Genomic DNA, 25,952 nt, shown 5'->3' on the forward strand with positions numbered 1-25,952 from the left:
CTGCCTGTGGACGGGTAGGATCTGGTCCCTCCTCTCCCCCTTTCTTGTGCCCACCACCCCCTTCCAGATCAGGTAAGGTGGGCAGCCTCGAGCTGGTGCACCTCTGCAAACAGGACCACAGAGGTGAGCAAACAGCGAGGCACATCAGACAGCTGAAGGAGAAAAGCCATGTTCTTCTGAGTCTTTTTAACTTACAGGATCAATATTTGTGTAATATTCATGTCATAGGACTAAATATTTGCTATAGGATTAAGTATTTCTGTGCTGCTCTAGTGACTTCACTAGCCTCCAGTGCCTGGGGCTGCTGGTAATGAGCTGGAGTCACACACCAAACTGAATTATTATTACCAACACGTTTAGATGCAGCCTCATACCTGATGAATGACCCCTGCTGTGAAAAATGAGTGATGCTATTTTTGGAAGGTATTTATCTGGTGTTTGGAGGGTAGCTTGAGACGTATGCAATTCAAATGCATTTCTTTAGGTAGGATAGCGATCATTACATTATCATATTCAATTAAAGTCTATCTACAAGTACATGTTCTCTATGTGCTGTATGTGCGCAAAATGTGTATCCTAGATACCTAATGGCAATGACAGATCCAAGCTGTAAATAAACTGGTAAGTCAAATGTGCATTACTGGGCCCAGATCACTAAAACCAGTAGGAACTTATTCTGGAAAGGAGTGCAGGATGGGATCAAACACAGTAAAGACAAACATTACTGTTTAATTTCTGGAGATTAAAGCAATATTACAGATTTAAACTTGGATGACATTTTGCACACCACTTGGAAAATCACATTACAGATTTGCCAAGGCACTTACAGCTTAAAACTGCCTTATGGAAAAATTCTTGATACTTTTTTTGAAAACTGCAGGTACATTCCCCCACTCTCTCCCTCCTTTTTCTACTGCCCTTACTTCTTCTAATCATGTTCCACGAGTAAAAGGAAAATAAACTGATAAAATATTTACAGACAATGTTTACACAAGCAGGGTTTTTTTAATTAGTATTTTTTCACTTTTCCTGACTTGCAGGTGAAAGTGAGAATTTAAAAAAAGCACAGGTGTGTTTGCACAGTTGTCTTGCTTGATCCCTATTGATAGAGACATTGCCCTGGACAGTGTTTAAAGTCGGCTTGAAGTGGGATTATTAATGTGGATTTTCTGATTTCTTTTTTCTTGGGACACCACCTTGTTCCCAGTAATGTCACTTGGACATTCAAAACAAACCAGTGAAAACCTTTCCCTCTCTTTCTCCAGTAAAAAGCCCCAACATTTTCAAAGGGCCAAATTTGGATTGTCCCAAGGCTTTATGGCAGCCCCATGCATGGCTGTCACTGGAAATGTCAATGATACTGCCATCAGTAGTGTTCTGTTCAAGGATGGACCCAGGAAAGAATCAGATCTGCAAATGCAATAACCACTATCAGGACTGCAGGCTGGCAGGTCTATGAACTAAAGATAGAGCAAAACCAAAGACCAGCAAGATTCTGAAACCTCCCTTGCATTTACTGTTTTCTATCCTTGTCTTGTTGTGGCTCAAAAGCGGGTTATTTCCTGGGCAGGTACCTGTGCACTAGGCTGTTTACCAGGAGAGAAACAGAGCCATGACAAGCCAGGTCTGGGTAAAGTACTTGTGCTCCTCTGTCCTCTGATACCAGGCACACCAGACCCCCCACTCCTGGGGACAGGAGGGAGGCACCTATGCCTTGACTCAGGGTTCTGCAGGAGTGACTCCCTGCCTTTCCAACTAGAGCTGCCTGTTGGCTCCAGTCAGGGTTCCTCCAGAGCAGGCAGAGCCCCTTTGCCCGTAAAGTGGTGTACAGGTGCATGCTTAGATCACCTGCTTGAGCCCAAAGTACTCGCATCCTAATCTCATCAGAAAATCCATATTCCTATGCTTGCAGACCACGGGTTTGCTCTCGATATCACACTTGGTAGCCGCTGGCACTTGGTAGCACACTTCACTTGGGTTGGAGTGTTCATGGGCTGACACTCATCAGCATGCTTTTGAGATGCACATGGAACACTGGCAAATGTGTTTTCATTTTCCCCTCCAAAATACAGCTAGACTCTTATTCCCAGGTTTTTTTCATCAGCATAGCTCAACAAAGCCACTTTCTTCTTCTTAATTAGCAAATTGCTTATCAACAAATAAAAAATTATTTTGTCCCATTTTATTTCACAATTTCTTCCTTTTAGCTTCCAAACAAAATACCTTGCTTCACAAAACTCTTTTTCACAATACCACAGTAGTCTATTATGGGATCTCAGACTTCTCTAAACAGCCTTAGGTGCTTAACACATATATTCTTTAAACAGTGTAATTTTACTCCTCACAGTGGGAAGCAGACATCATTCATAAAGTTCCTGTTTCCCCAGGAGATCAGCACTGAGTAATGCTCTGCACAATTAAGTATTTTAATTTGACTGTGTATGTGAGACATTGAACCAGGAGCTTTTTCCAGACCAGGACATTCTTTGAAAAACTGTAAGAAAGGCAGGTGCTTGAGCAAGCTAATTTCTTTTAAATGGTTGGTTTCTGATGAGTGGAACATGGGCTATTCAACAATACCCCACTCAAAATTTTATCATATAATATACCACGTCCCAAAAGAACAGGTTCAGTGAAAAGCTGTGATTCAGTGATAGATTGGACATACACACAGAGACAGGAGCTGCGTAGGATAAACAGGGCTTTTATGCCAGCACACAGGATTTGAGATCTAGAGTTTCTCTTCAGAGATTATGAAAAATCAGTGTTCTACAGGAGATTGAGTTGTCTGTAATTTATGCTGCATTTATTTGTACTAATTTTTCCTGCTCATCTCTCAGTTTCCAATCTTCCTCTCAGTAATATGCATTCAAATTTTCAGTCCATATTCCTGTTAACTGCTGAAATTATCTCTCGTAAGTAATGCTCCGTAGATCTATTAAATGCATTGAAAGTATTTACAGTAAAATTCAACTGAAATTTGTCAAGCTAGTTTTCCCAGTTCGTTTTAAGTAATGTGTGAATAATAAAACAATGGAAATCGTATCATCTCCTTATCTTATCACTGAATAGCACATTTATCTACCAAAATGACCTAAGGAGACTTTCCTCAACATATGAACCAAGACATGTACACCTTCTGTCTAGAACTGCAAGTTAATGATGATTAGGGTTCTGCATCTTATTATGGCTGTATTAAAACTTGCTATTAAACATAATATCCTGTAGTGACTGAAACTTGTTAGTTAATGTGAATTACATACATGCTTTATCTAAACTAGTGGTTTGAAATATGCATTTACAAGTATTTCTCATTTCTTCACTCCCTAGAAATGCAAGCTAAAGATACCACTAGTAATGCATTCAGCTTTGAGGGAACTTTGTGAACAGGTAAGGATTTCATACCTTGGATCTCATGTGAGAACTAAAACAAGTGGACAAAAAGAATCCAGTCAACCTCCATCTAGTTTCACAGGAACCAACAACTCATGTACTAAAAATGTCTGACCAAAACAAAGGACTTTATTGGGACAAAATCCAGTATTAGATCTCTAAAGGTGATTACTTTTTCCCTAGCTATTTTGTATTCATTAGATGTGTCTTTCTACAGTGAGCTCTTGCTTAGGTTGTTAGAGTTGATTATCATACAAACTGGTATCTTTTCAAACATTTGCAGCTGTTATAAACAACATTTGTTCTGGCAGAGACAGACTACAATAGACGTCTATAAAATCTGAAAAGTGATGGAGAAGGTGAGTGGGGAAAGGCAGTTCACTATTTCATCTGATGCTAGAACAAGGCAGCACCTCTGAGAAACACAGTGGAAGAAAATCAAGGGAATGCAAAGGATTTTGCACAGAGCATATTTAAATTCTGGAGCTTAGTGCCACAGCAGTAGGTCCTGAATTTCTCATTCTGAAGAAGTGTATGTTATGGGGTTCCAAGACAGGAACACATTCCAAAAGGGTTTGAATTACTTCATGGAGGAGAGAGCTCACAGGAGCACTACACAAAGTTGTCTGGATGCATTCTTCAGCATACAACATACCCAAGTGGTTGTTGATTGCTTAACTTGTAATGGTGCAGACTGGGAAGGATCACTCTTTTTTTGGACTGTCTCCTGACTGTCTGCATTGAAAACTGTGTGAGGTTGAATGGACCTTAACTTTGGTCTAGTTCAGCCTCTCTGGTAAGTGTTGGTGGCAATCAGCCCTGTCATTTTAACGACTGCATTTTCAGGATCACATTCTTTGGATGGTGCATTCAGGTGTTCTTTCAGACATTTGATTTTAGTTCTCATGAATCTGAAAGTTCAAATGCATTTCATCTGTATAAAGCATATTCTGAAGCAATTTATTCTGTTTTCAGACCTGTCACTTCAATGTTCAGTCTTGACAATATGAGAAGTTCTGCACTGAGGTAATGCATGCAGAACAGGAAGCCACTCACCTGCCCAGATGAGTCTGACCTAATAAACCTTATAGAGCTGGATTTAGCTGCTGATTGGGATGCCTAAATTTGGTTGAATGCAATACAGATATCCCTATGTGATCTACATGTCTAAGCTTCCACTACAGTCAATGGAAGTTTAGTCAACAGGGAATGGAATTAAGAGCGAAAATTCATATTGTTAGAAGGTAAACTCCACCACTTGCTTAGCTGAACTACCCTGGCTGCATTAGAAGTAGGCTTTAGGTCTCCAGTGGCTGTTGCAGAAGCTTAGGTAGACAGGTAGACACAATTTGGATTCTTTGAATTGGGAGCTGAATTCATTCATAATTTCAGCTAAAGTTTATAGTGTTATTAAAAATTGGTCTATGCTGGATGGATTTGGTATGTTTAGGAGTCCCAGATTTTCCCTACACCAGTCCATAGCTCTTCCTCATCTGAAAGAAACAATTGCTTTGGGAGAGCTCAGTGCTTTCAGGTGTATACAGTTTGCTCTATTTCCTTCATGACATCAGCTGGGAGCTCCCTTCTTGGTACAGAGAGGGACTGTTTTTGGCATCAGGAAGCCTGACTAGCTGTTGACAACCAAGTGGGTTCCTGAGGTTGCACATAAGCTTTTTTTCTGACTTTAGAAGATTTTTTAAATACTGGACACGGCTTCTCTGAAAAGAGATACACTATGGCTACATTTACAGAAACAGCTTGCAATTTCCAGATATATTGGAGTCATTGTCTGAAAGTCTCTAACACTGATTAAATCTTGAGTCCTGGCATTGACATCTGGCTCTGAAGGGGCATGGGTGCAGCACCCAGGACTGGGGTGCTAGTGTGTGGTACCATTTCAATGAAGAATGTGGTTGGGATCCAAGGCTCAGACTGCAGTGCTTCCTCACTGTGCCAAGCTTGTATAAACAAACTAATCCACCAGAGCAAGATAAGGTGTATCATCACATACATGAGAATTGAAAACAAACTCAAGTACATCCACAAGGACATAGCTGATTTTGATTATTAAAACAAAAAATAAACACAAAGCAGCACCAGCATGTGTGTCTCCCTAAGTATTACTAAAGGATCAGTTTAGCTGATTGTGCTCTGTCCCATCAAACAGGAGGGGTTTCTCAACACCCCATCCTTCTTTAGCAGCTAAAGACCAAGAGGGGGGGGGTTATTTGGCTGTGCTACGTTTATCTCTACCTGGCAATGATTTTGTCATGCTGGCTGCATGCTGCATGTTCTGTACCTTATCCCTAGGATCATGTATCTGCATTTAGAGCTTAGAACATAACAATGTCAGATCTTCTGAAGGGAGCTAAAGTTGTCTTATCTCTTTCCCCTAAACCACACAGAATCATGTCATCTTTTGACTCAGGTCCCATGATCTCATCATTCAGTTACAGAAAAAATTCTCTTTCTTTTCCCCCTCTCTTGACAATTCTTTATTGATGCTGATCCGATGAGTAGGAAGAGATGGGGGGAAAATCTGAGAGGTGAGGAGGTGAAGTGGCTTTCCAGTGGCAATAAAGCAGCTCACTGAACTTCAGACTTACCCCGAAGTATCCAGGGCCTCAGCAAAGTGCTTACATCACCAGGTCACACCAAAACCCTGCAAGTCTTAGCCCATACCTCCCACCAGACTTCTGTGCATCTCATCCCATCTTCTTGCTCTCTCCTTTTCTCAACACCCCACATGTTTTTCAATGGCCTCTTCACCCTTGCTTCATGCCTTGCTAATATACTGCCAATACCCTTCTCTCTACCTGCCTTTCCAAAAGCCTCCTTCTTTTCCAGGCAGGAATGAATGGCTCCATGCCATCTTGCCATGTCGGTCTCGTATTGTTGCAATTGTACAACACACTCAGATTTCTGTTTGAATAGCAAAATGTTACTCAGCTTCCACTGTGAATAGTGGCTGCCTGGGGCAGGCATGCTCACAGAAAAGATCTTTGCTCTCTATCTAAAAAAATAATCAAAGAAAGGCAAAAGTCAAAAGCTCATCATGCCCCAAAGAAATGTCTGTATCTCCATGGAAGAGCTCCAAGTATATAAGCCAAGCTGAAGTGGTAAGGGTAGCAAATTTTCAGATCAAAGGTTTCAAAAATATGAAGGTCTGTTTTTGTGATGCAGACCAGAGCTGTTTGTGCTTCTCAGAAGTAGTGAACAGGCCAGGACACTCATGCCAATGAAGCATTAACATCAGCTTTTGAAAGCTGAATGCCACTGCTGATTACTGCAAGAAGACCTGGAGCAGAGCTTATTTTAATTGAAATGAAACTTTCAGGCCATTTCACTCACTCTCATAAAGCATCTGGAGATACTTAGGCACACCTTTGGAAAGGTATTTTAAGGCATAAGTTCAATATTTGTACCCCATGTCACTTGGCTTGAGGTTGTCAAACTAATCCCAGGGTGGTGGCAGCAGGTACAGGCCGGTGCTGCAGGAGGAAATAGTGGAAAACCTGAGGGGGGGCATCAGCTGGGGAATTTGGAGGGTTTTGTGGTTTGCTTGGTGGAACCAAGTGGGAAATAGGTACTGGTTACCCTGGAAGTAGGAAACATTGGACTGAGACTTAGGTCATCATTGCTGGTTTTCTATAGTGCCATATCAGTGCCATATTAGCAGTAGCAGCACAGATCAGATTAAACTTATGAGACTTGTAATAATACACCTGGCAAGGATTGCGAAATGAAAAAGGAACTGGGTAATTATGATATTTACAACCAATTTCAAGTAATGCAAACATCTCACTGCATCTTTAAGGGCAGGGAGGATATTTTTAAACAAACAGGCTTCCTTCCTGCAAGTAATAGATTGCAATAGCAGCTGGCAGAAGGATTAATCTATTTTAGTTGTTCTCATGGTTTCATCAGTTTTAGCTCTAACAAAAACATTTAAAAAAAGGGAGTATATTCTATTGCAAGGAAATTGTCAAAGGATTTCTTTTTATTATTCTATTCTATCCTGTCATACTTTATTTTCACAAGTTTAGAACATTTTGAAACATTTCCTTTTGCTGTTCAAGCTTTCTGTGATTGATCCCCCTTCCCCTCCCAGCATGGCTGTTTTTTGCATACATACTTAAATATAGCCCCTTCAGAAATCTTGGAAGTTACAATGAATAAGAATACATTTTCTCTTTAGCAACATTCTAGCCATTCTTTTCTTTTAATAGAGTGAAATACGTAGATAAATTAAGACAAATTTCTATTATTTTGGATTCATCCGGGCTATTTAAAAAATAAAAGGTAAGCAGAAAGAACTGTTCTTGAGCTCATGTAACTGAACTGTACCATGCATCTCAGAAGGCCTTAAAGAAACAAGAGCCACAGCCCTGTGCTATCAAATATTAGGGAAGGAAAAGCAAGAACACCATCGTGCACCTGTAAAGATTTAGTGTGTGTGCAGTTAGATTGCCTTTTGAACACTACACGCAGTCCTAGTCCTCACCTTAAAGGAAATGTAGTAGAAAACATTCAGAGAAGAATCACAAGGATGATCAAAAATATGGAGCAATTTCCATACTTGAAGAGTGATGACTGAGAGAGAATATGGAATATGTCTATAAAACCACAAATAGCATAAAGAGGGTGAAGAGAGACTGATTGTTCTCCTTCTCTTCCAATCCAAGAACAAAAAGGTACCAAATAACACCAGCAGGTTCAAATTGAGCAAAACCAGATGGCTCTTCATAAAGTGCATAGTTAAGCTGTGAGGTTCCCTGCAGGAAGATGTTGCCTATAATGGTTACATGGGCATATGGGGAACTTCTGAGCATAAACCATTGATGGCTGAGAAAGCACTCCAGGGAAGTGCATGCTTGTGCTACTCTTATTCACTTCCTCAGACTTCTCTTTCTGGCCACAGTTAGAGGCAGCATACTTTGGTCTGGCCCTGAATTTCTGTTCTTATTTTCATAATTGCTTCCTGATAAAACCACCTGAGTCCCTTGCTTTGCCCCAGATACATACCCAAACTCAGGTAGGAGTAGGGCTTCTATTGCAGAAATGTCTGTTTGTAAAGAGGTGCTGAAGTAAATGATTTACTGAAATACATGCAGCAAACCTAATCGGCAAACTGTTCTGGCATCAAGAACAGGAAAAGATGATAAGAGTGTCAAGAATGAAACAGTAATTCAGTTATTTTAGGGTCTTGCAACAACTGGCACTACAACAACACAGCGTGTGAAACCCTTGTTTTTAATAGAAAAAGTGTTTTTCCATGTGAAGTGACAGCCATTGTACTATAGATGATGGACTGCTCTCATCTACAGTCCAGCCTGACAGAAATATGTTCTTGACCAATGTTAGCATTAAGAATGCTGACACTCACTCCTCATCCAAATCACAAAGGTGCAAACTTCCCCTTGGAGACATACTTCCTACACAGATCCTATAAATAGCCCTTTGGAAAATATTTTGCTCTATTTAGCTTTTTATTAAAAGCATTGTGTAAAATGAATTCTCCGTTACTCTGCACTGTTCATCTGCATGTAATACCAATGGTAATTGATTTTCTGATGGCGCATGAACTGCTAATGTAAAATGTCTGCAGAAGACTTAAAGGTGAAATCTATTCTCCCTGCAGAAAGCCTATATAATCTGGTTTTACACAGGAGAATTTTATCTGAAAAGAACCGGAGGGCAATGCAGTTTCTGCATCCCACTTACCGCTCCAGCCTGTGATGAGAGGTAGGCACTAGCCCAGCCTCACCATGACCTCTGCAGAGGTGGCAGCATCAGCCAGACACTGGTGACAATCTAAACAGCTTTTATTCAGTATTAAATTGCTAACACACTTTTGCACCAGCAGCTCAATTAGATACATACTCCTCACTTAGGCTGTGTGTTTGCATCCACACATACCACTGTGGTTTTGTCTCTGCACTCACCACTTCCATTCTCTGCAAACCTTCTGGCTGCTCCCAGTGGCATGTAGAGGGAGGACACTGGCTGCCTCACTGGACTCGTGTCTGTGTGCAATCGGTGCCACCACATCAGGATCAGGCCCTGCAGGCTGAAACAACTCACCGCCTTCTCAGCAAACAGAGCTGAGGGCAAACATTGCCTACAGTATCTGCTGATGCCGGAACACTGCAATTACTTCTGAAATCTAACCTAATTACAGTTGCTGAAGAATTTTTCTCCATCCTCTCTGGCTCATTTACAGTTCTCCCACATTCTCCTTTATGTCTCCTTTCTTTGAGTCAATATTTACCTTTTTAACACCTTCTTTTCCTCTGCTTCCTTCTCTCCTGCAATGCTCTGTGGAAGGGGAATATCATAGCCTCTGCTAGAAGCTGCATCTGGGCACTGCCTGTCCTAGAGATGGAGGTCAAATGCACCTTCCAAATCCTTACAGCCACATCTCTGACTTTGCAAAATCAAGCAAACACCTCACCTGATTTTGCATGACTGAAATTGGAATTTTTTGTATTTTGACACTCTCCTGGGGCAGTCACAATGAAATCAGAACCACATTTGCATCAATATGAGTATGAGGAGCTGACAGCAACAAAAAAGGAAGAGCAGTCCATGAACTCACCCATTTTCATTGACAATAGAGAAAGGAAATAATCTAGTTTAAAGGAAAAAAGTTTTCTGAAGGTTTTTTTTAACTGTATCATTATGCTCAAACTAAGAGTTTAAAACAGCAAAGTAAATAGTTTTTAAATGCATGGTTTAATTTAGGAGGTTTTTTTAAAATTGTTACCAGGAATTTAGTAGCTGTTTGAACATGGATGAGTACATGGCAGAACACTCCCAGGGCCTCATTGACATCTAGTGCCTATGGACTGCAGTAGTTTAAAAAAGATTGAAAGACACAATTAAGAGATGAATCTGATAACAGTAGATAAATTCAGACTTCCACACTGTCTTGATATTGATAGTTTTTTACTGCTTTGAGAATCATAGATGACAGAGCTGTATATATGTGGGCAGATTCATATACCCCTGAGTTTGAACATTTCTTTATATTTCTTTTGTTATTAACTAAACTTTCACATTTAAATTCTCCATGTTTCTAGTAGCAAGTGTTGTGACTAACAACAGCATCATGAGCTTAAGGTAGGTGCAAGGGTAGAGTGGTACACGGAATCAAAGCAAGCTGAGAAGAATTTAAAAGGGCGAGTGTGTGGCGGTGAGTAGTATAACTCCAAATGTGTGAGCAAAAATGGTACCAGGAAAAAAGAGGAAGGAGCGCAATTATCAAAATGATTTGAAAAACTGTGGAATCCTGACTGTGATGATGAAATCCAGGCCTAATCCAGGTTCTGCTGAAATCACTGGAGATCAGGATCAGGCTGTTTCTTGTAAGGAGAGAGGCAACAGTTCTCTACACCTTCCTTCTGCTTATCAAGAGCTTCTGGATGAGGTAGAAGGTCTCTGTAAAACTGGCTAGAAATTAAAATATTTATGCAGGTCCACAGGGATATGTGCCTGCCAGAAAAGTACTAACACAGTGCAATAATAACGTAAGATGTAAAATGTAATAACTATTAGCAATAGTCTTTTGTTCTCAGTCAAGGTAAAGACAAAGATGCTGCATTTGCATTCAGACTTCTCCCAGATGTTCTTAATTCAGTTGTGGCACTACAACCCCTTATTATCTTCCATTTCACTGGGACTTCCAGAGCAAAAATAGCAGATCCCTTACTCCTGGGCTTGAGTTCGAACTTCCTTTACTTGAACAGCTCTCAAATCTGAACAAGCTCCACCAGCCTGATTTGAGACCAGAGCCTTTTTCCCAGGCACAGACATGGCATAGTTTCTTATTCCTATTAACCAGCACAGTCACATTGGAACTGGATGTATTCCCATGAGATGTATTCCCATTTTGCTGTGAGGGAACCAAAGGTCTTGTACGGGCCAAGAGGTACATGGTACATAGACCACTGTCAGCCAGAAGTGGCTCATCTCTTTCCCACACAAGGAGGAATTATTTCCACAGCCTTGAGCTTTGGCTCACCAGGCTGACACACGCACACATACAGTATGGTCCGTGGCAATTGAGTGCACACATACAGTTTGTGCTGTCTAGAAGTTCTTCCCAGAAAAGATGCAAATGCTCAGCCACAAGATTGCCAGACAGCAAGCTTTAGGGCTTTCCAGGCACCCAGCAGCAATTCCAGCCCTTCCAGGCAGCAAGTCTATTCAATGTTCAGCAACTAATTTTTCAACCCACACCTTCTTCCTCCCCACTCCTTGCATTTACCACTTAAAGGGAACTTACAACCCCTTTTTTGGATGAGCTAAGTCAAATGCTCAGGTAGTTTGTACACCTGGTTAAGTTCTTCCATGAAAACCATAGCAAAGGAGTTTTTTTCAAACCAGATCTGACTGAAGGAAGTTCAAATCAGCAAATTGGCTCTTCTCTTGTAATAATCATGCAGAAAAACAAGGAGTTTGGTCTTCTAGGGGAAGAGATCCTGAAGACCCATCAGACATCCTACTCCAGCGCTTGGGGCATCTCCAGTAGGATGCATCTGAAGTCCATTTCACTGTGGCATCTCTCTGCTTTTCCCTCATTCGGAGACTGTGCTGCTGACTGATAGGTATGCGCTACCTCTCCCTCCCTCAGGAAGCTGCAAGCCACAGAATGAAAAATAATGCTGATCCCCAGAAGACTATTTCTCCCTGCAGAAATTTCTAACAGAATTGGTTACAGAAGTATATTACCCAAAGAAGGAGCTCCTCACATCTGTCCTTGTGCTCCCATGCTCGCCTCCCCCAGCCAGCCTGTCTGGGAAGAAGCGCAGAGCTCCCAGCAGACACAGATGGTGTGACTCCTCCAACTAACAGGAGACATTAGATTTATTTGCTATTTATTTGTTCCTGGTGCTCTCGCTTTCAACATGGAAGGTAGGAAAACAAGTGGCCCAAAGTCTGTCTTGCCCCTTAATTAATATTAATCAAATTAATCCTTCTCCCTCTTCTAACTTTCTTGAAAACTAAAGAGAACAGTTTCATATTCAGTGGAATTTGGTCAGGTCTTTGAGAGTCCTTTATTTTTTTCCATCATGGTCCTCTCCCCTACAGTGCCATCTCTGATTTTTGCACCACTATTGCCATTTATTTTGATCAGAGGATGATTATTTGGGAGAAACCTACTTACTTCTATGCAAACACTAATCCAAAGTAGGCTTCATATTTCAATTATGGGCTGCAAATGGCATCCTATTTCCCCCCAACCTCTACTGGTGTCTGCTGAAAATTAAAAGCCTTTATATAGCACAGAGAATCATAGAATCATCACAGAACCTTTTGGGTTTGAAAGTACCTTAAATATCATCCTGCCATGGGCAGGGACATCTTCCATTAGACAAGGTTGCTCAAAGCCCCATCCTACCTGGCCTTGAACACTGCGAGGGATGTGGCATCCACACCTTCTCTGGGCGATGTTTTAGCACCTCACCATCTTCACAGTAAAAAAATTTCACCTAATATCTCATCTAAACCTGTCCTCTCTCATTTTAAAGCCATTACACCTTGTCCTAGCACTACATGCTCTTGCAAAAAGTGACTCTAGTGCTCTCTTGTAGGCCCCCTTTAGGTACTTGGAAGACCTCTGCTTCCAGATTGTGGCAGCCAGGCTCCACTTCTGGAGCCAAGGGATGTCTAGATAGCCCCTGCGCCAAGGGTTATACCTTGCAGCAGCAGCACCTCATAATCTTAACTCTTGGCAGCAAGAGAAAGCAAACCAGCAGAGTTAAACTCAGTGCATCTGGGTTGAACTCACACCCAACCCCAAATCCCTCCCATGGTCTTGCCACAATGGAGCAGCAGGATCCCTGGGGCACTGCTGTCGTCTCAGGCTCTTCCCCTTGGCCCTCCAGCCTGGGAGACACCTAGCCCATGGTTCATGGCCTATTGAAAACCCTGTTGCCTTGTTTCTGGGCCGTGAAGGTTGGCCAGCCTATTCTAGTCGAAACAAAAGGGATTGTGTCTTTGGATCACAGGCTCCTGGTGTCTGAAAAGTTGCTTATTAGTATTTCATTATTATTAAAAGATTTCATTCTTTAAAACTGAACGCTGGGCTCCTTGCCTAAAGTTCTTACATGTAGCATCTAGCATAACCCTTTGGTTAATTTCCAACCCAAACTTGGTATTCACAGCATTTGGTTATTTTCCATGTGTCACTGGACAGAGAGAAAGGCTGTGTGTTTTGAATGGCTGGTATTTCACAACGAGGTTCAGGTATGAGGTGGGAAAAGCCTGCCTCACCCTCAGCCACTCTGCTTTTTGTTGCCCTAATTAAAGTTTACACCGGTAACCTAGGGAATGAATTAAGAAACAAACCTCAACCAGTCTCACTTCTTCACTTGTGCAACGGAGTCCTTAGAAATTCACAGGGGAAACGCTGAAACACAGCACGGTAAAGATGTAATTTTGTACATGCACCCCTGTGTCTCTCTGATTGCATTTCTCAGCCTGGTATTTTCCTTAAGGTGCTTGGTTTCCCAGCTTCTGAAAGCACAGGGTTGGTTTGGGGAAAGAATTTTGGTAGGTTTTCAAAAGGACTGGAATATCAAATCATGTAGTGTATATAATCATGGGAAGTTCCTTTTCTCTAACCTTACAAGGCTTGAAGATTTTATGTTATACTTCATTGTGCAACACAAGAAAAGTACCTCAGGAACAGAAATGTCTTTTATTCCACTCCCCATGTATCTGATGCTTTATTCCCTCAGGCACTACTTGTTTGCCAAAGGATTGTTTAACCACTGTTTGACAATTTCCAAATGGGAAAAAATGCTGGGTTTCATCCAAAGGAAGGGAGGAGCTTTTTAAAGTTTTGTATTTAATCTTGGTTAAAAGTAAACAACTTTACCCTTTCAACATTAGTCATGCCTGTTGTGTAAAGTATGGCGTAAAAGCGCTCAGCAAAGGAGCGCAACATTTTTCCATACTTTGTAGCTACTTACATTTGCACTGGGGATTGAATTGGATCAAATAACTGGCTGGATAAGGTGTATGGCGGGAGGCGGACATCACAGCGGGGTAACTGGGTGAGCTGGGTGGTGGGGGTAGCGGGAGAAGCAGCACAACTCCTCACAGGAGCCAGGTAGCTGGAGCAACCATCAGTCCACACGCTGCGCCCACACACGCACACCCGGAGTGGGCAGAGTGTTCTCTGCTGGTGGGTATTTTGCGAGGATTAGCGTGTCTTTAAAAAGGGAGGCATCAGGGGAGATGGGGAAACATTGCTCGCCACACAAACTCTGCTGGAAGAGGCATGGCTGTGCAGTCAGGCCTTTTGGTGGGGACAGAGCTTGCACCACGATACGGGGGCTTCCCCTCCCCAACAAATCCCTCCTCTGAACAGAAAAATATACTACTCTCCTGAAAGCAAATACTGTATCTCGGGGAGAAACCCCTGCTGCCGGTGGAAGAGGTGTCTGCCAGCAGTGCCAACAAGCCCCGGGTCCATTGGGGGTGCGAGGGCGACAGCGGGCAGGGGGCAATAGCCGGGGGGCCCGGGGAACGCGGCTCCCGGGGCTGCTCCGGCGGGAGGGGCGGGGAGCGGGACCGGGAGCGGCGGGGGGAGCGGCGGGAGCTGCCCGAGCCGTGCCCCCGCTCCCCGGCCACTTCTGCCTTCCTTGGGGAAGAAGGGCAACGCCGGACCCCGCTGGAGCCGCCGCCAGAAGCCGGCAGGAGTGTCAGTCGAGGTAAGAGCAAGGCTTCGATCGCCAGCTCCTACCCGGCTCGAGCACACCGCCTTCTCTCTTACTGGCCACTTTGCAGGACGAGTATTAGGGAAAAAACATAGGCAAAAAAAGCCAAAAAAAAAAAAAAAAAAAAAAAGGCAAAACAGGGAATAAAAAGAATGACCTACTTTGAAACAAGGAAAAAAAAAAAACGCTCTCTGTCAAGGTTTTGCTCCAATTGCCTGCGCGCCGTTGCATAACCAGATCGGGAGCTCCTGCCTATGCCCGGCGAGGCCGTGAGCCTGCCCCGGGGCAGCGCGGTGCCGTGCCTCGCTCCGGCCCGGCTCCGGCCGCCACCACCGCCAGGACAGCGGGCACGGACAGGGCGCGGGATCACCCCCGAGCCGGGGGCCGAGCGGGGAAGGCGTCCCCAATCCGCCGAGCGGAGCCGCGCAGGGGTCCCGCCGGATCGCCCCGGGAGCCGGGGCCGGGCACCGGGCGCAGTTCTGCCCGGCGGGGCCGGCGGCACCGGCGGAGGCTCCCGGGGTCAGGTTACCGGGGCGGCCGCCGGTGAGAGCAGGGATGTCGCTACAGACATATGTAAACGTGGGCACGCCGGGGTTCGCTCGCGGCGGCGGTGTGAAACCATCCTTGATGCGGGGCTGGCTCTTTGGTTGAGGGTTTTTTTTCCCCTGCTTCCCCTTTCGTTCTCTTTCCAGCTTCTCCTTTTCTTGGATCCTCGCCTGTCTCCTCCCACAGAACGAGAGAGAGAGAAAGAGAAAAAAAAAAGGTCACGTATGTTTGGAAAAATATGTAGGTCAGTGGAACATTCCCTGCACTTGTGCACAGGAGCCGGGGCGGGAGAGCTCCTCCGCAGCCCTCTCGCTACCCATCGCCCCAGCCCGGCCCTCCCGGCGCCCACCGCGGGTAGGGGAGCGCCTAGCGCCAGGGTCTCTTTACCCCTCCCTGACCCATTTCGAGCAACAGCCACGCGTTTGGGCTCCCCCCGGCTCTCAATCCCCCCTCCCCCCGTTCCCCCCCCCAGCTCCCCCCGCTCCCTGCCGGAGAAGGCGAGCGAGCAGCGGAGGAAGCCGGCGCGGGAGATCCTCTGCCGCCGGGGCCGCGGCTGCGCCCATGGGCGCGGGGCGCGGAGCGCGCCCCCGCAGCGCCGCCGGCTGAGGGCGCGGGGCGGTGGCCCGGCGGCGGGGGCAGGCGAGGGGAGGCGGCAGCGGGCGGCGATGAAGGGCCGGCGGAGAGGATGCCCCCGCCTCGCCCGCCGGGCTCCAACTTCGCGGAGAACTATCGGCCCCGCAGCCCCCGCGCCCGCCCTGCCTCTCCCGGCCGCGCGTCCAACTTAATGCCCCAGCGGGAGCCCCAGCCAGCAGCCCCCCCGGCCCCTGGCCTCCGCACCCCCCCGCACCAGCCCGGGATCCCGGCGGCCTCCCGGTGCCGGCGGAGCCCCTGGCCCCGGCGCGCGTGGGTCCCGCGGCGCCCGGGGCGGCGGCAGCGCGGCATGCGGCGGCCCCGCGCACCATGAGACAGGGCACCGGCACCGGCGGCAGGCAGGAGGCGGGCAGTGTCCCCGGCTCCTCGTCGGCAAGGAAGAGTTTGCCGGCTCCCGAGGCCGGCCTCCTGCGCGGCTGGAGCAGCGGCGGCCGCTGCCGCAGCGGCACCGGCAGGCACCGGAAAAGCGGCGGCATCCAGCTCGGCGGCACCGGCACCAGCACCGGCGGCGGTTCCCGCGCCCAGGTGGCCACCGCGGACAGCAGCAGCAGCAGCAGCGGCGGCGGCGGCGGTGGCTGGGGCTTCCCCGCCGCGCTCCCGCAGCACCGGCACCCCAGGTAACGCGCGGCCGTGCGGCCCCGACCCTGCCTCCGTCCCGTGGGGCGCCCACCCGGGACACCCGCCCGGGGGGCGCCCGTCCGGGGCACTCACGCGCGATGCTCGGCCACGCATGACCCCCGCGGCGGCGGCCGGGGACAGCTCCGCGCCGCCCCACGCTCCGCGGGGGTGACGGACGCGCCCGGTGGTGCGGGGTGGCATCGGCCTTGCCGCGGGAAAGTTTCCGTGGGGAACACGGTATGTGCGGCGTGTCTGTCCCGGCCGGGTTGGCGGGTTCCGGCCGGGCGGGCCCCTCTGTTCGCGAAAATAAGTTGCCCCCTAAGCAGTCCTCCTCCCCATCTTGTTTTGGTGTGGTTGGACTTTTCCTGATTTTGGGGGTTCATGTAGGCTACACTGGAACAGGATCTGCGATGCGACCGGACGGTGTTTGTCAAGGAAAACTTCCAGTAGGACCAGTGGGGTTTTTGAATGGACGAAAGCTCCTGTGGGGAGCAGAGGTTGTGTCGTGTGCTGGGAGAGCCCTGCTGCTGCAGCAGCCCTGCGCAGGACTCCCGCGTGTTCCCTTCCGTGTATGGAATGGGGTAAATGTTAAATCCACGGCTGAACGGCAGCACCGGGTTCACACGGACTTGTGCCGTGGTGTTTTCCTCTATGGTCACTAGCCTGATTTGTCAATTAACAAGCATGCTCATCCAGAAACTTTGCTCCGTACTTCTTAGCTGTCTGCAGGATGGCAGCTTACTTTCACTTAAGTGACTCAGAAATAATTAGCGGTTATAAGCATTACAATCAGCAGAGGAACTTGGATCTTTTCATGGCGCTAAACCTCCAGAAGGGCTCTAGGGATGTCTTGGATGGGCACAGCCAACCTGAGCATTCAGTTCAACAAGTGGTTGCCTCTTGAATTGAAAAATTATCTCATTTATGCTAGTGTGAGATGTTAATGCACTAACCTGTGGGTTTAGTTTGGTGGTACTAAATAATTATAGTTCACAGTGTCCAGACATAGCCAGCTCATCTATCCACTGATCCACGTCTGATTCTGAGAGCTGTCAGCTGGTGGAGGGCCCAATCCTGCATACATTTCAGTGGATAAATATGGACACAACAGTGTTCTGCAGAGATGGTCAGGAGTATTTGGTGAATGTGATTGCCAAACTGTACATTATTTCACTGAAGATGTGAAAATGAAGGTTTTCTAGAACCAGGTATGTGACATCAGGGTGATTCCCCAAGCTGGCAGCACTTCTGTGCCCTGCACCAAAGCCTGGAGACGGTGGGCTTGCCTAAATTTGTTTTCCCTCACAAATAAAGGTGCCTCCCTGCATGTTTGCAGGGTTGAATCCACAGACTATACTTTGCAGAATTAGGATTTTTTGCCCAAGTGTCCACCCTGAAGCATGCCAGAGCCCTTGAAGAAGTTGTTATTTTATCATAGGCAGCAATGTTGTCTACAATTAAAATTACCTAGTGCTTTCTAGTACAGTGCTCTGCTGTCAGGTGCTTATGCATTTGCTAAGCTTAAGCCTAGGCTGATTATTTTCCAGGTTGAGTGTCTGCTGAAGACAGACTGTCTTTGGGAAGTTCCAGATTAGATGGTTCGGTTATTTCTGAGAACATGGTAAGAAGAAAACTTTGGTGGTTCTTTGACCAGGCATTTGGTGAAGATGGTTTAGGTATACATCCTATATTAGGAGATCTTGATCTTTCTGGGAATCTGAATTTTTTTGGCTATGTTAAAAAGCACTTTCTTTGAATTCTTGTGGCATCGTGTTTCGGAGCAGGGAAAAGATATTTGGCTTGGGATCAGTCTTGTGATGGGGGTGTGCCTTATGTTAAGCCTCTGACAATCTTCCGGAACTTATCTCCATTATAATTTTGTCACAATGCTCAGGGTGTGTGCTCTTGGGAGAGGAATTGTTGAGCATTTGACCACTGCCCTCGCTGAAGATGCTCTCAGCACAAGGCATGCTGAACATCCCTGCACTGTTAGGAGCTGAGCAACTGCTCCCTTTCCTGGGAAGGATGAGAGCACTGCAGTTGGTGGCTGATGGGCTGAGTGGACTTTACCTGCAGTTCTTTCAAGGTGTAGCTTCTACAGTGAGCATATAAGGACGGAGAATTGAAGACTTTCTCAACTGTGTCTTTGGTGGCAGAGTGTGCCTGGTGATGCCATGGAAGGGTGGAGGAGGAAACTGCTTAATTCACTTGCATGGTGATAAGAAATTGTGGGACTAGAACTGAGAAGTACTGGTGATGGTGACATGGAGAAATTGAAGAGCAGAGAATTGAGACAAAGGATTTGTGGGGTCATAGATGACAAAGCTTGGGAACAAGGTGCAGAGAACTGTAGATAGGGGTGGTAAACCCAGACCAAGAGAAGGAATGGTGGGAAGAAGGAAGTTGAGACTTGTAGTGTACAGAGACAGGAGATCTGAGCGTGCAAAACCAGTGGTTTCCAGTCTTTCAATAACCAGGGCATGGTACTACTACTTTTTCATCCTTCTCATTTTCCTCCCCACACTGTCTGCTGTGTTTTTCAGCCCCTGCCTCTACTTCTTTGCCTCTGCCCTGGATTGGTAAATGTCATACAGTTAAAAATAACAGTCAAATATACATTCTATGTGCATTTAATTGCTTTTCTTTCTGTCTTAGATGAACTTAAGTAACTTCCATTTGTGTTTATAGTTCTGTGTCTAGGCTCTTAGGGCAGATGCACTTGAGTCGCAGATTTTGTAGTGGAATCATTATCTGTATAAAAAAATAATTTTCCTAGATTTGGCTTAACTGTTAGTCTGTCGATCCTTGATCTTAATAAAACTTCTTGAAAACTTAGGCTGAGGCCATGCGAATATTTGTATTTTAGCTAATTTCATTCAGTCAGTAATCAACATCAGCTGATAGGCTCATTTTATGAGTCTGACTACTGAAGTTTGAAAAGGAAACACCATGTAATAGCTTTTAAGCAGAAAGCATAGATGGAGGTGGGTTTATTTGTGCAGTGCTGCTTTTGGCATTGCATTTTTTCGGGAGGGACTAAAGCCATTGTGACATGCTATGGGCCACAGAATACATACATACATACATACATATATGTAACAGTATATTGCCAGCTGAATTCAGAAATACAAGAGCTGCAGGGCAGGAAAGGCAAGGGGGTGACAAGGGATGTGGGTCATGTAGGCTCATGCTCTGAATAAGGAGCTGAGAAGCTGCAGATGTGGTTCATTCTCTGCTCCTTGTATTTATCTCATGGTGGCTTGGGGATGTTGGCAGATTAGACTGAGGGATTTAGGGGAATGGCTCTCTTGGCCTCGTCCACATAAATTCAATGTACATTTGGGGGATAGAAGGTTATACACTGGGGTTTATGCTTCTCTTCCTATGTCTCTTCCCCCTCAAGGCAAACCATGAAGCACAGCTCAGTCCAACCAAAACATTGTTTTTAATTACACTTTGGTAAAGACACTTCTATTCCCTTATCCAAGGACCAGGCAGAAGTCAGTGTTTATTGCAGGCTGCCTGCCACATTTGAGAGGAGTAGTCTGTGCATCCCTAGTGCTAGTTTTAATCCTACTCCAGTCTGAAAATCCACTTGTGACTTTAGAAAAATAAAGCTCTCACAAAACTTAGGTCAGTGGTGAGCTTGGACCTTTGTCCCTAGGAAATAGTACTGCCATATTATAATACCAGTATTATAGTACTTTATCTGCCCACTGTTTCTTGTCCTCTCCTTTACCTGCAAGCACTTTGAGGCAATGCCATCTCTTTCTCCTGTGTCTGTGTGGCAGGTAGCATGCCTCGAGTGCCAGGATACTCCAAAAATGACTATGTAAATGGTGGGAACAGGGTGGTTATCTGGCCTCCTGTTTGGGCACAAGTCTGTGTAAAACAGTTGGGCTTCTGCTGGCCTGATTATGACAGAAGGTGTTTTTCAGCTGTTTTACTACTGTTCTTAGGGATCTGCATAAAATAGAAGATTTCTAGCCAAGTGAAATGTGATATGGGAAAAAAAACCTAAAGGATGTATGTACATTTGAGATCAGAATTGAAATTTGGAAGTTCAGGTATGAAACCTCTCATTTCAAAATGTACAGGAAGTGCTGGCATGACAGAGTGTCATCTACTGGGACATTTCCATCACCCTTTCTCTTTTGAGTGTCTTCATGTGAGATAAATGTAATATGCATGTCAGTTTGAAAATAAATAGAAAAAATGTATCTATAATCATAGAAATTAATTGCTACAGGTTACTGAAGATGCCGAAGCTTGGACAAAATCTTCCATGGACAACTCAGAAAAAAACAATAAATGCAATGTGCAGATGTGATTTAAAAACCAAAGGGAAATAGAACATTAAGATTATTTCTAAAAGGATGGAAAATAATAAAAAAAAATCCTCATTATTTCACTGTAGCAGCTATGATGTGCCATATCTTCAGTATCCTGTGCTGTTGATTCCCCCACCTCAGAGATGTATAATGGTGAGGGAGAAGGTTCGGAGGGATGTAGCAAAGGTGATCAGAGAAACAGAGTGACTCCTGTCTGAGGACTCTGACAGTGCTGATAAAGTGATGCAACAAACATCTGTAAAATTAAGCAAAGCATGGAGAAGGCAAACCAGGAATGACTGATCACAGCAACTGCAGCAGAGGGCACTGGGTGAAGCAGGCAGTTGCAGGAATGGAAACAAAAGGAGATGGCTCTTCACATGGCGTGGTCAGACTGCTGAGCTCCTCACCACAGGATGTGGATGCTGAGAGGTTACATCAGCTAATGAGGTGACTGGATGAGTTCATGGAAGAGAAATCCATCAAGGGCTATTAAATTTAAAACCACTGCCTCTGGCTTAGGAAGTTTTGAGCTGCATATTTTGGAAGCTTGGTGAGTATCCTGAAGAAATGCCACCATTGGTTTGCCTTGTTCTTGTACTCTCTCCTCAGCAGCTGTGTCTGGCCATGGCTGAGAGGGGCTGCTGAGCCAGGTGGTCTCCCTGTGTCTGCTCTGCAAATTGAAGTGGGCCAGCATCTGGCCCCCCTCAGTTCCCAAGACCGAGATGCTACTGGTGGCTTGTACCTTCACTGCTTAGGGCTGGCCCCATTACAGCACATCTACCATGGAATGGGCTGGTTGGGAGGAGCTAGTTGAAGTGCTCCGAAGAAGAGCCAAGCGTGATGCAGAACTGTACTGCAAAAAGCAGGGTAGGATGCTTGAGCGCACCCCCTGGTGTCCTGTTGTGGAGCTGTGCAGTCATGCTGAGGATTATCGTCTTGGTTTCAAGTAGATTCAGAAAGCAGTTCATTCAGGGAGGCAATCCCACCAGAAGGTAGTGAATACCGAGATACAATGCCTGGCTGAGGAAGTCCCTGCTGGGAGATTGTACTGTTGCTACATGCCTGCCCCACTGACACAGGCTTCCCCAGCCTTCCCTGCTGCCCCGTGTCAGGGAGAAGATTTGGGCCAAGGTGGTCATCTTCCCTGAGGAGGTGTTGCTGCAGTTAGGGGTTTTATCTGTCTCTACAAGACCAGGCTTTGACATTCTGAACTGAGAATGAGTGGGCTGGGAATTAAATTTCTTCAGCTATCCACTGCGTTTAAGCACTGGTTAAAACAAAAACGTCATGTTGACTGCTGTTTACTAAACCAGACAATTTGCTTAATCATCTGAAAGGCAGATTTTAAAGCCATGGATTGCATTTACCACAGCTGTGCTAAACCAAAGGCTGTATTGCTGTTCACTTAAGGAATGGTCAAAGCACGATGTATTCAAACACAGCTCACGCTGATGGTATTTTGCTGGCTTTTGGATGAAGTCTATTGCTATTAAAACAACAAGCACCAATCCCAAACTCAGCAATGTCCTAAGTCCTTCTCATCGTTTCTTAAAATTTCCAGATGCTAACTGATACAGAAACTCCAATGCAGCACTTAATGGAGCTCACAACTGCCTAGCTGTATATTTTTGGGCTACCTTATGTAATAAAATGGCAGGGCCTTGCACTGCCTGCACAAACAAGGTTGCATAAGCAGCCTGGGGAAACAACCAGAGCTCCAAGAGCCCTCCTGAATCCTGTGCATCTTGTTTGATCTCGTTTAACATTATTTAATAAGCAATATTAACCTTTTCCTCTCTTTCCCCGAAGTTATGTGGGACCAGTGATACTGATTTAATTTCATGCACAGACCTCACTTTTTAGAGAAGTCCTCAAACTTTCCAGTCAATTGAGCAGCCTGATGTCTGGGTAGCCTTGAATTTTCTGTAATCAGCACTCAATCTAGTTAAAAATAAAAAGACGTTAAAAACAAAGCCTTGAACAGGAAAGTACTTGTTTTTCACTCTCATTTCTAATCTGGTAACCATTCTTAAAGTTCATCACTATGGTTTGTTCTATCAATGGATAAACAATTTATTATTCAAGCAGCTTTGGTTTTTTCTTTTAAAAATAGACAATACTATTCAACCACTGGGAAGAAAACTAGCACGAGAAAATTGTAATCAATTTTAACAGGCTTGCAGATGGCAATTAATTTCTTTAAGCATAATGTTAGCCCTGCAAACAATAATAATTGAGTTTGATTATTTATTATCCTTTTATCATTGATGAGCAGCTCAGACTGTTTCTTTCTTGATTCCCTCTGTTAGGTGTGTCAAATTTTTAAGCTGGAAAACAATTTTAATAAGGCAGCTTCCACCTGTAATCTCTAAATCAACAGGTGGATGTAACTGTGCAAAATCTGAGCATTACTGGTTATCTGATCGAGTCAGAGGCTGAATAAATCTGACTTTGAGCATGTCCTAGACTTATTGGTTTGGGTGGGACACCTCTCATTAATAGTTTATGGGAGAATTGACATATTTCCCATATTATGCATAAGAATGGTATGCTTGCAAAATCTAGTCAATAATAAATACTGTGTGCAGCATGATCAACTAGAGATAGGATATTTCTCTGTTATTTCTAATTCTCATACAAAATATCTGCCTTGGTGTTTTCATTGGTAATTCTATGGATTTTACTTGTGGTATTTTGTCTGTTTGTGGTTTTGACATATAAAACAGGAAAAGGTTTTAAATTAGAGGCATACCCACATTCCAGTTACACTTCCAGTGAGGGTTCCTTTAGTTTATCATTTATAGAGGGGAAGACAGCTATGTGATTTCTACATGGACCATTAAGGCCACTATTTGCTTAAGCAAAATCTTCATCCTGTTCATCAGATAAACAATCAGTTGTTATAATTTGCTTTATTTTTGGCTACCAAGATCAGAAGAGTATTTTATTCTCCAATCTACTTTTTTTATGCTTTCTTTTCCATGTAGTAATACAATATTTGGGAAAGATAGTTTCACATAAACAGCCTAATCAAACAATAGTTCTGTAAAGCAGCTGAGTGCATTTCCAACAATTTCAGCAAAAGCAAAACAGATAAAAAATAAATAGGTCACTTGTAGTCACTCCTGTATTTATATTTTTTATAAGAAGGACTAAATAATCTTCACCAGGCTGTCACTGAAGTCAGTGGAAACTTTGCTGGAATAATTCTGGGCCTTTAATTTGATTGATTGTAGAGTGGCACCAGTCATTTTTTTCATCTTTTTTCTTTCTTTCCAGCACAAAGGACCTTATTGTCAGCTGATGCACACTGATGTAACTCAGCGCGTTGTAGCAATTACATTTATACTGCCTTGCCTCTAACATCCATATTTCTTCAAAAATGCATCATCTTTTTCAACAACAGAATATCTTTCTATACCTTGCTGTAATTTAAGTATAAGAAATGAAGCTGCATTTGGTGCCTATCCTGCTGTCCTCATTAAGGCAAAACTCCCACTGAAATCAAGGAGAGTTTGGCTGACAGAGAACTACTGACTCGAGTTTCTGAAATGTCTAAACTTTCTCACTTTCTGGGTTTGATTTTTTTTTTTGTAATTTAATTTTAGATTTTTATCTCACCTTGTATTCTAACCCTTCCCTCTCCTTTTATTTTTCTGGTTTTGAATCTTTAGCTTCCTTTACTAGGATCTTTTTTCTTTTTAATTCTGTCAGGTCTTAGGACCTTCTACTTCCCACCTTCCCCTCTCCTCCTTTCTTCTTTGCTCTTACTGTCTCACACTCTGTTTCAGTCTGCTATTCTCACCTTCTCTGACTACAGCACTGTAAAAAGTTGATACACATCATGCATGTTTCCAGGAATTTCATTTAGCTTGTTTAGACCCCTTCTATGTACAGGTGCTCATTTTAAGGTGCTTGCCTAGGGCAAAGCAGCAGTTTGTAAGATTGGTGATGCAGGCAGAGATTTATTTGCACAATACTCATCTCAGTAATCCTTCCTCTTCTTCTGGGTAGAATCTTAGAATTTCCTCTGAAGTATTGATGAAGGGTTTCAGCAGTAAATTGAGTTTTGGGCTGATAAATATTTGGCATAGTATTGCAGTCAGAAAAAAATAGTCGCGGATTTTGAAGTCTGTGTAAAAAGGGTTTTGTTGAGGGTGACAAAACTGGAAATCTCCAGAGAAATGGGTTTTATTCATAATTCTTTACTGTGCAATGTTATGAGCTTAGACCGCATACATAATGCTTTCTGTGCATCACGTCTCTGATCCATAAACTGGGGCAGCTTTACAGAGTATTGTAGGGTGTGATCAATTCTGGGTGCCAGTCATGACCAGGTGTCAGAGGGGTGCACGAAACAGGGGGCCCTGGGATGCTAAATATACCATTGACAGGAAGAGGAGCTACAGTAAGGGTTTTTTGGGCATTGATTCAGCTCTGTGGTTAGGATACATCAGGCAGTACCTTGTCACTTTGCTTCCAGCTGTGCAGCACCTGATGGCTTTGGAACTCTCCCTGGATGTCCTGGCTCCATTGGTGTCCTGCACAGTGGCTCAGTTCTCTCCCCCACCCTGCTACCTCTTAACTGTTTGCATTTTTCAGATGGAAAGCATTTTGAGAGTTCCAAGTATTGTTATTTTCTTGCAAGTCTGACTGAAATTTGTGTTCTTTCTCAGAAGAC

General features: G+C 44.6%; 1 protein-coding gene across 2 annotated transcripts in view; it reads left to right on the forward strand.

Moving 5' to 3' along the window:
• The first annotated feature begins 16,600 nt into the window (after positions 1-16,600).
• The window catches only part of NPAS2 (neuronal PAS domain protein 2), a 105,749-nt gene continuing 96,397 nt past the window's right edge, over positions 16,601-25,952 (forward strand). The window contains exon 1 of one of the 2 annotated variants that reach the window (XM_032100367.1): positions 16,601-16,936. In XM_032100367.1, coding sequence (XP_031956258.1) covers positions 16,629-16,936 — 308 coding nt within the window. In that variant the 5' untranslated portion in view covers positions 16,601-16,628. The remainder of the gene's footprint in view (positions 16,937-25,952) is intronic. The other variant, XM_032100366.1, reaches the window with a different exon arrangement.

The sequence above is a fragment of the Corvus moneduloides genome, chromosome 2 (genome assembly GCF_009650955.1).
Source record: "Corvus moneduloides isolate bCorMon1 chromosome 2, bCorMon1.pri, whole genome shotgun sequence".
Classification (NCBI taxonomy): Eukaryota; Metazoa; Chordata; class Aves; order Passeriformes; family Corvidae; genus Corvus; species Corvus moneduloides.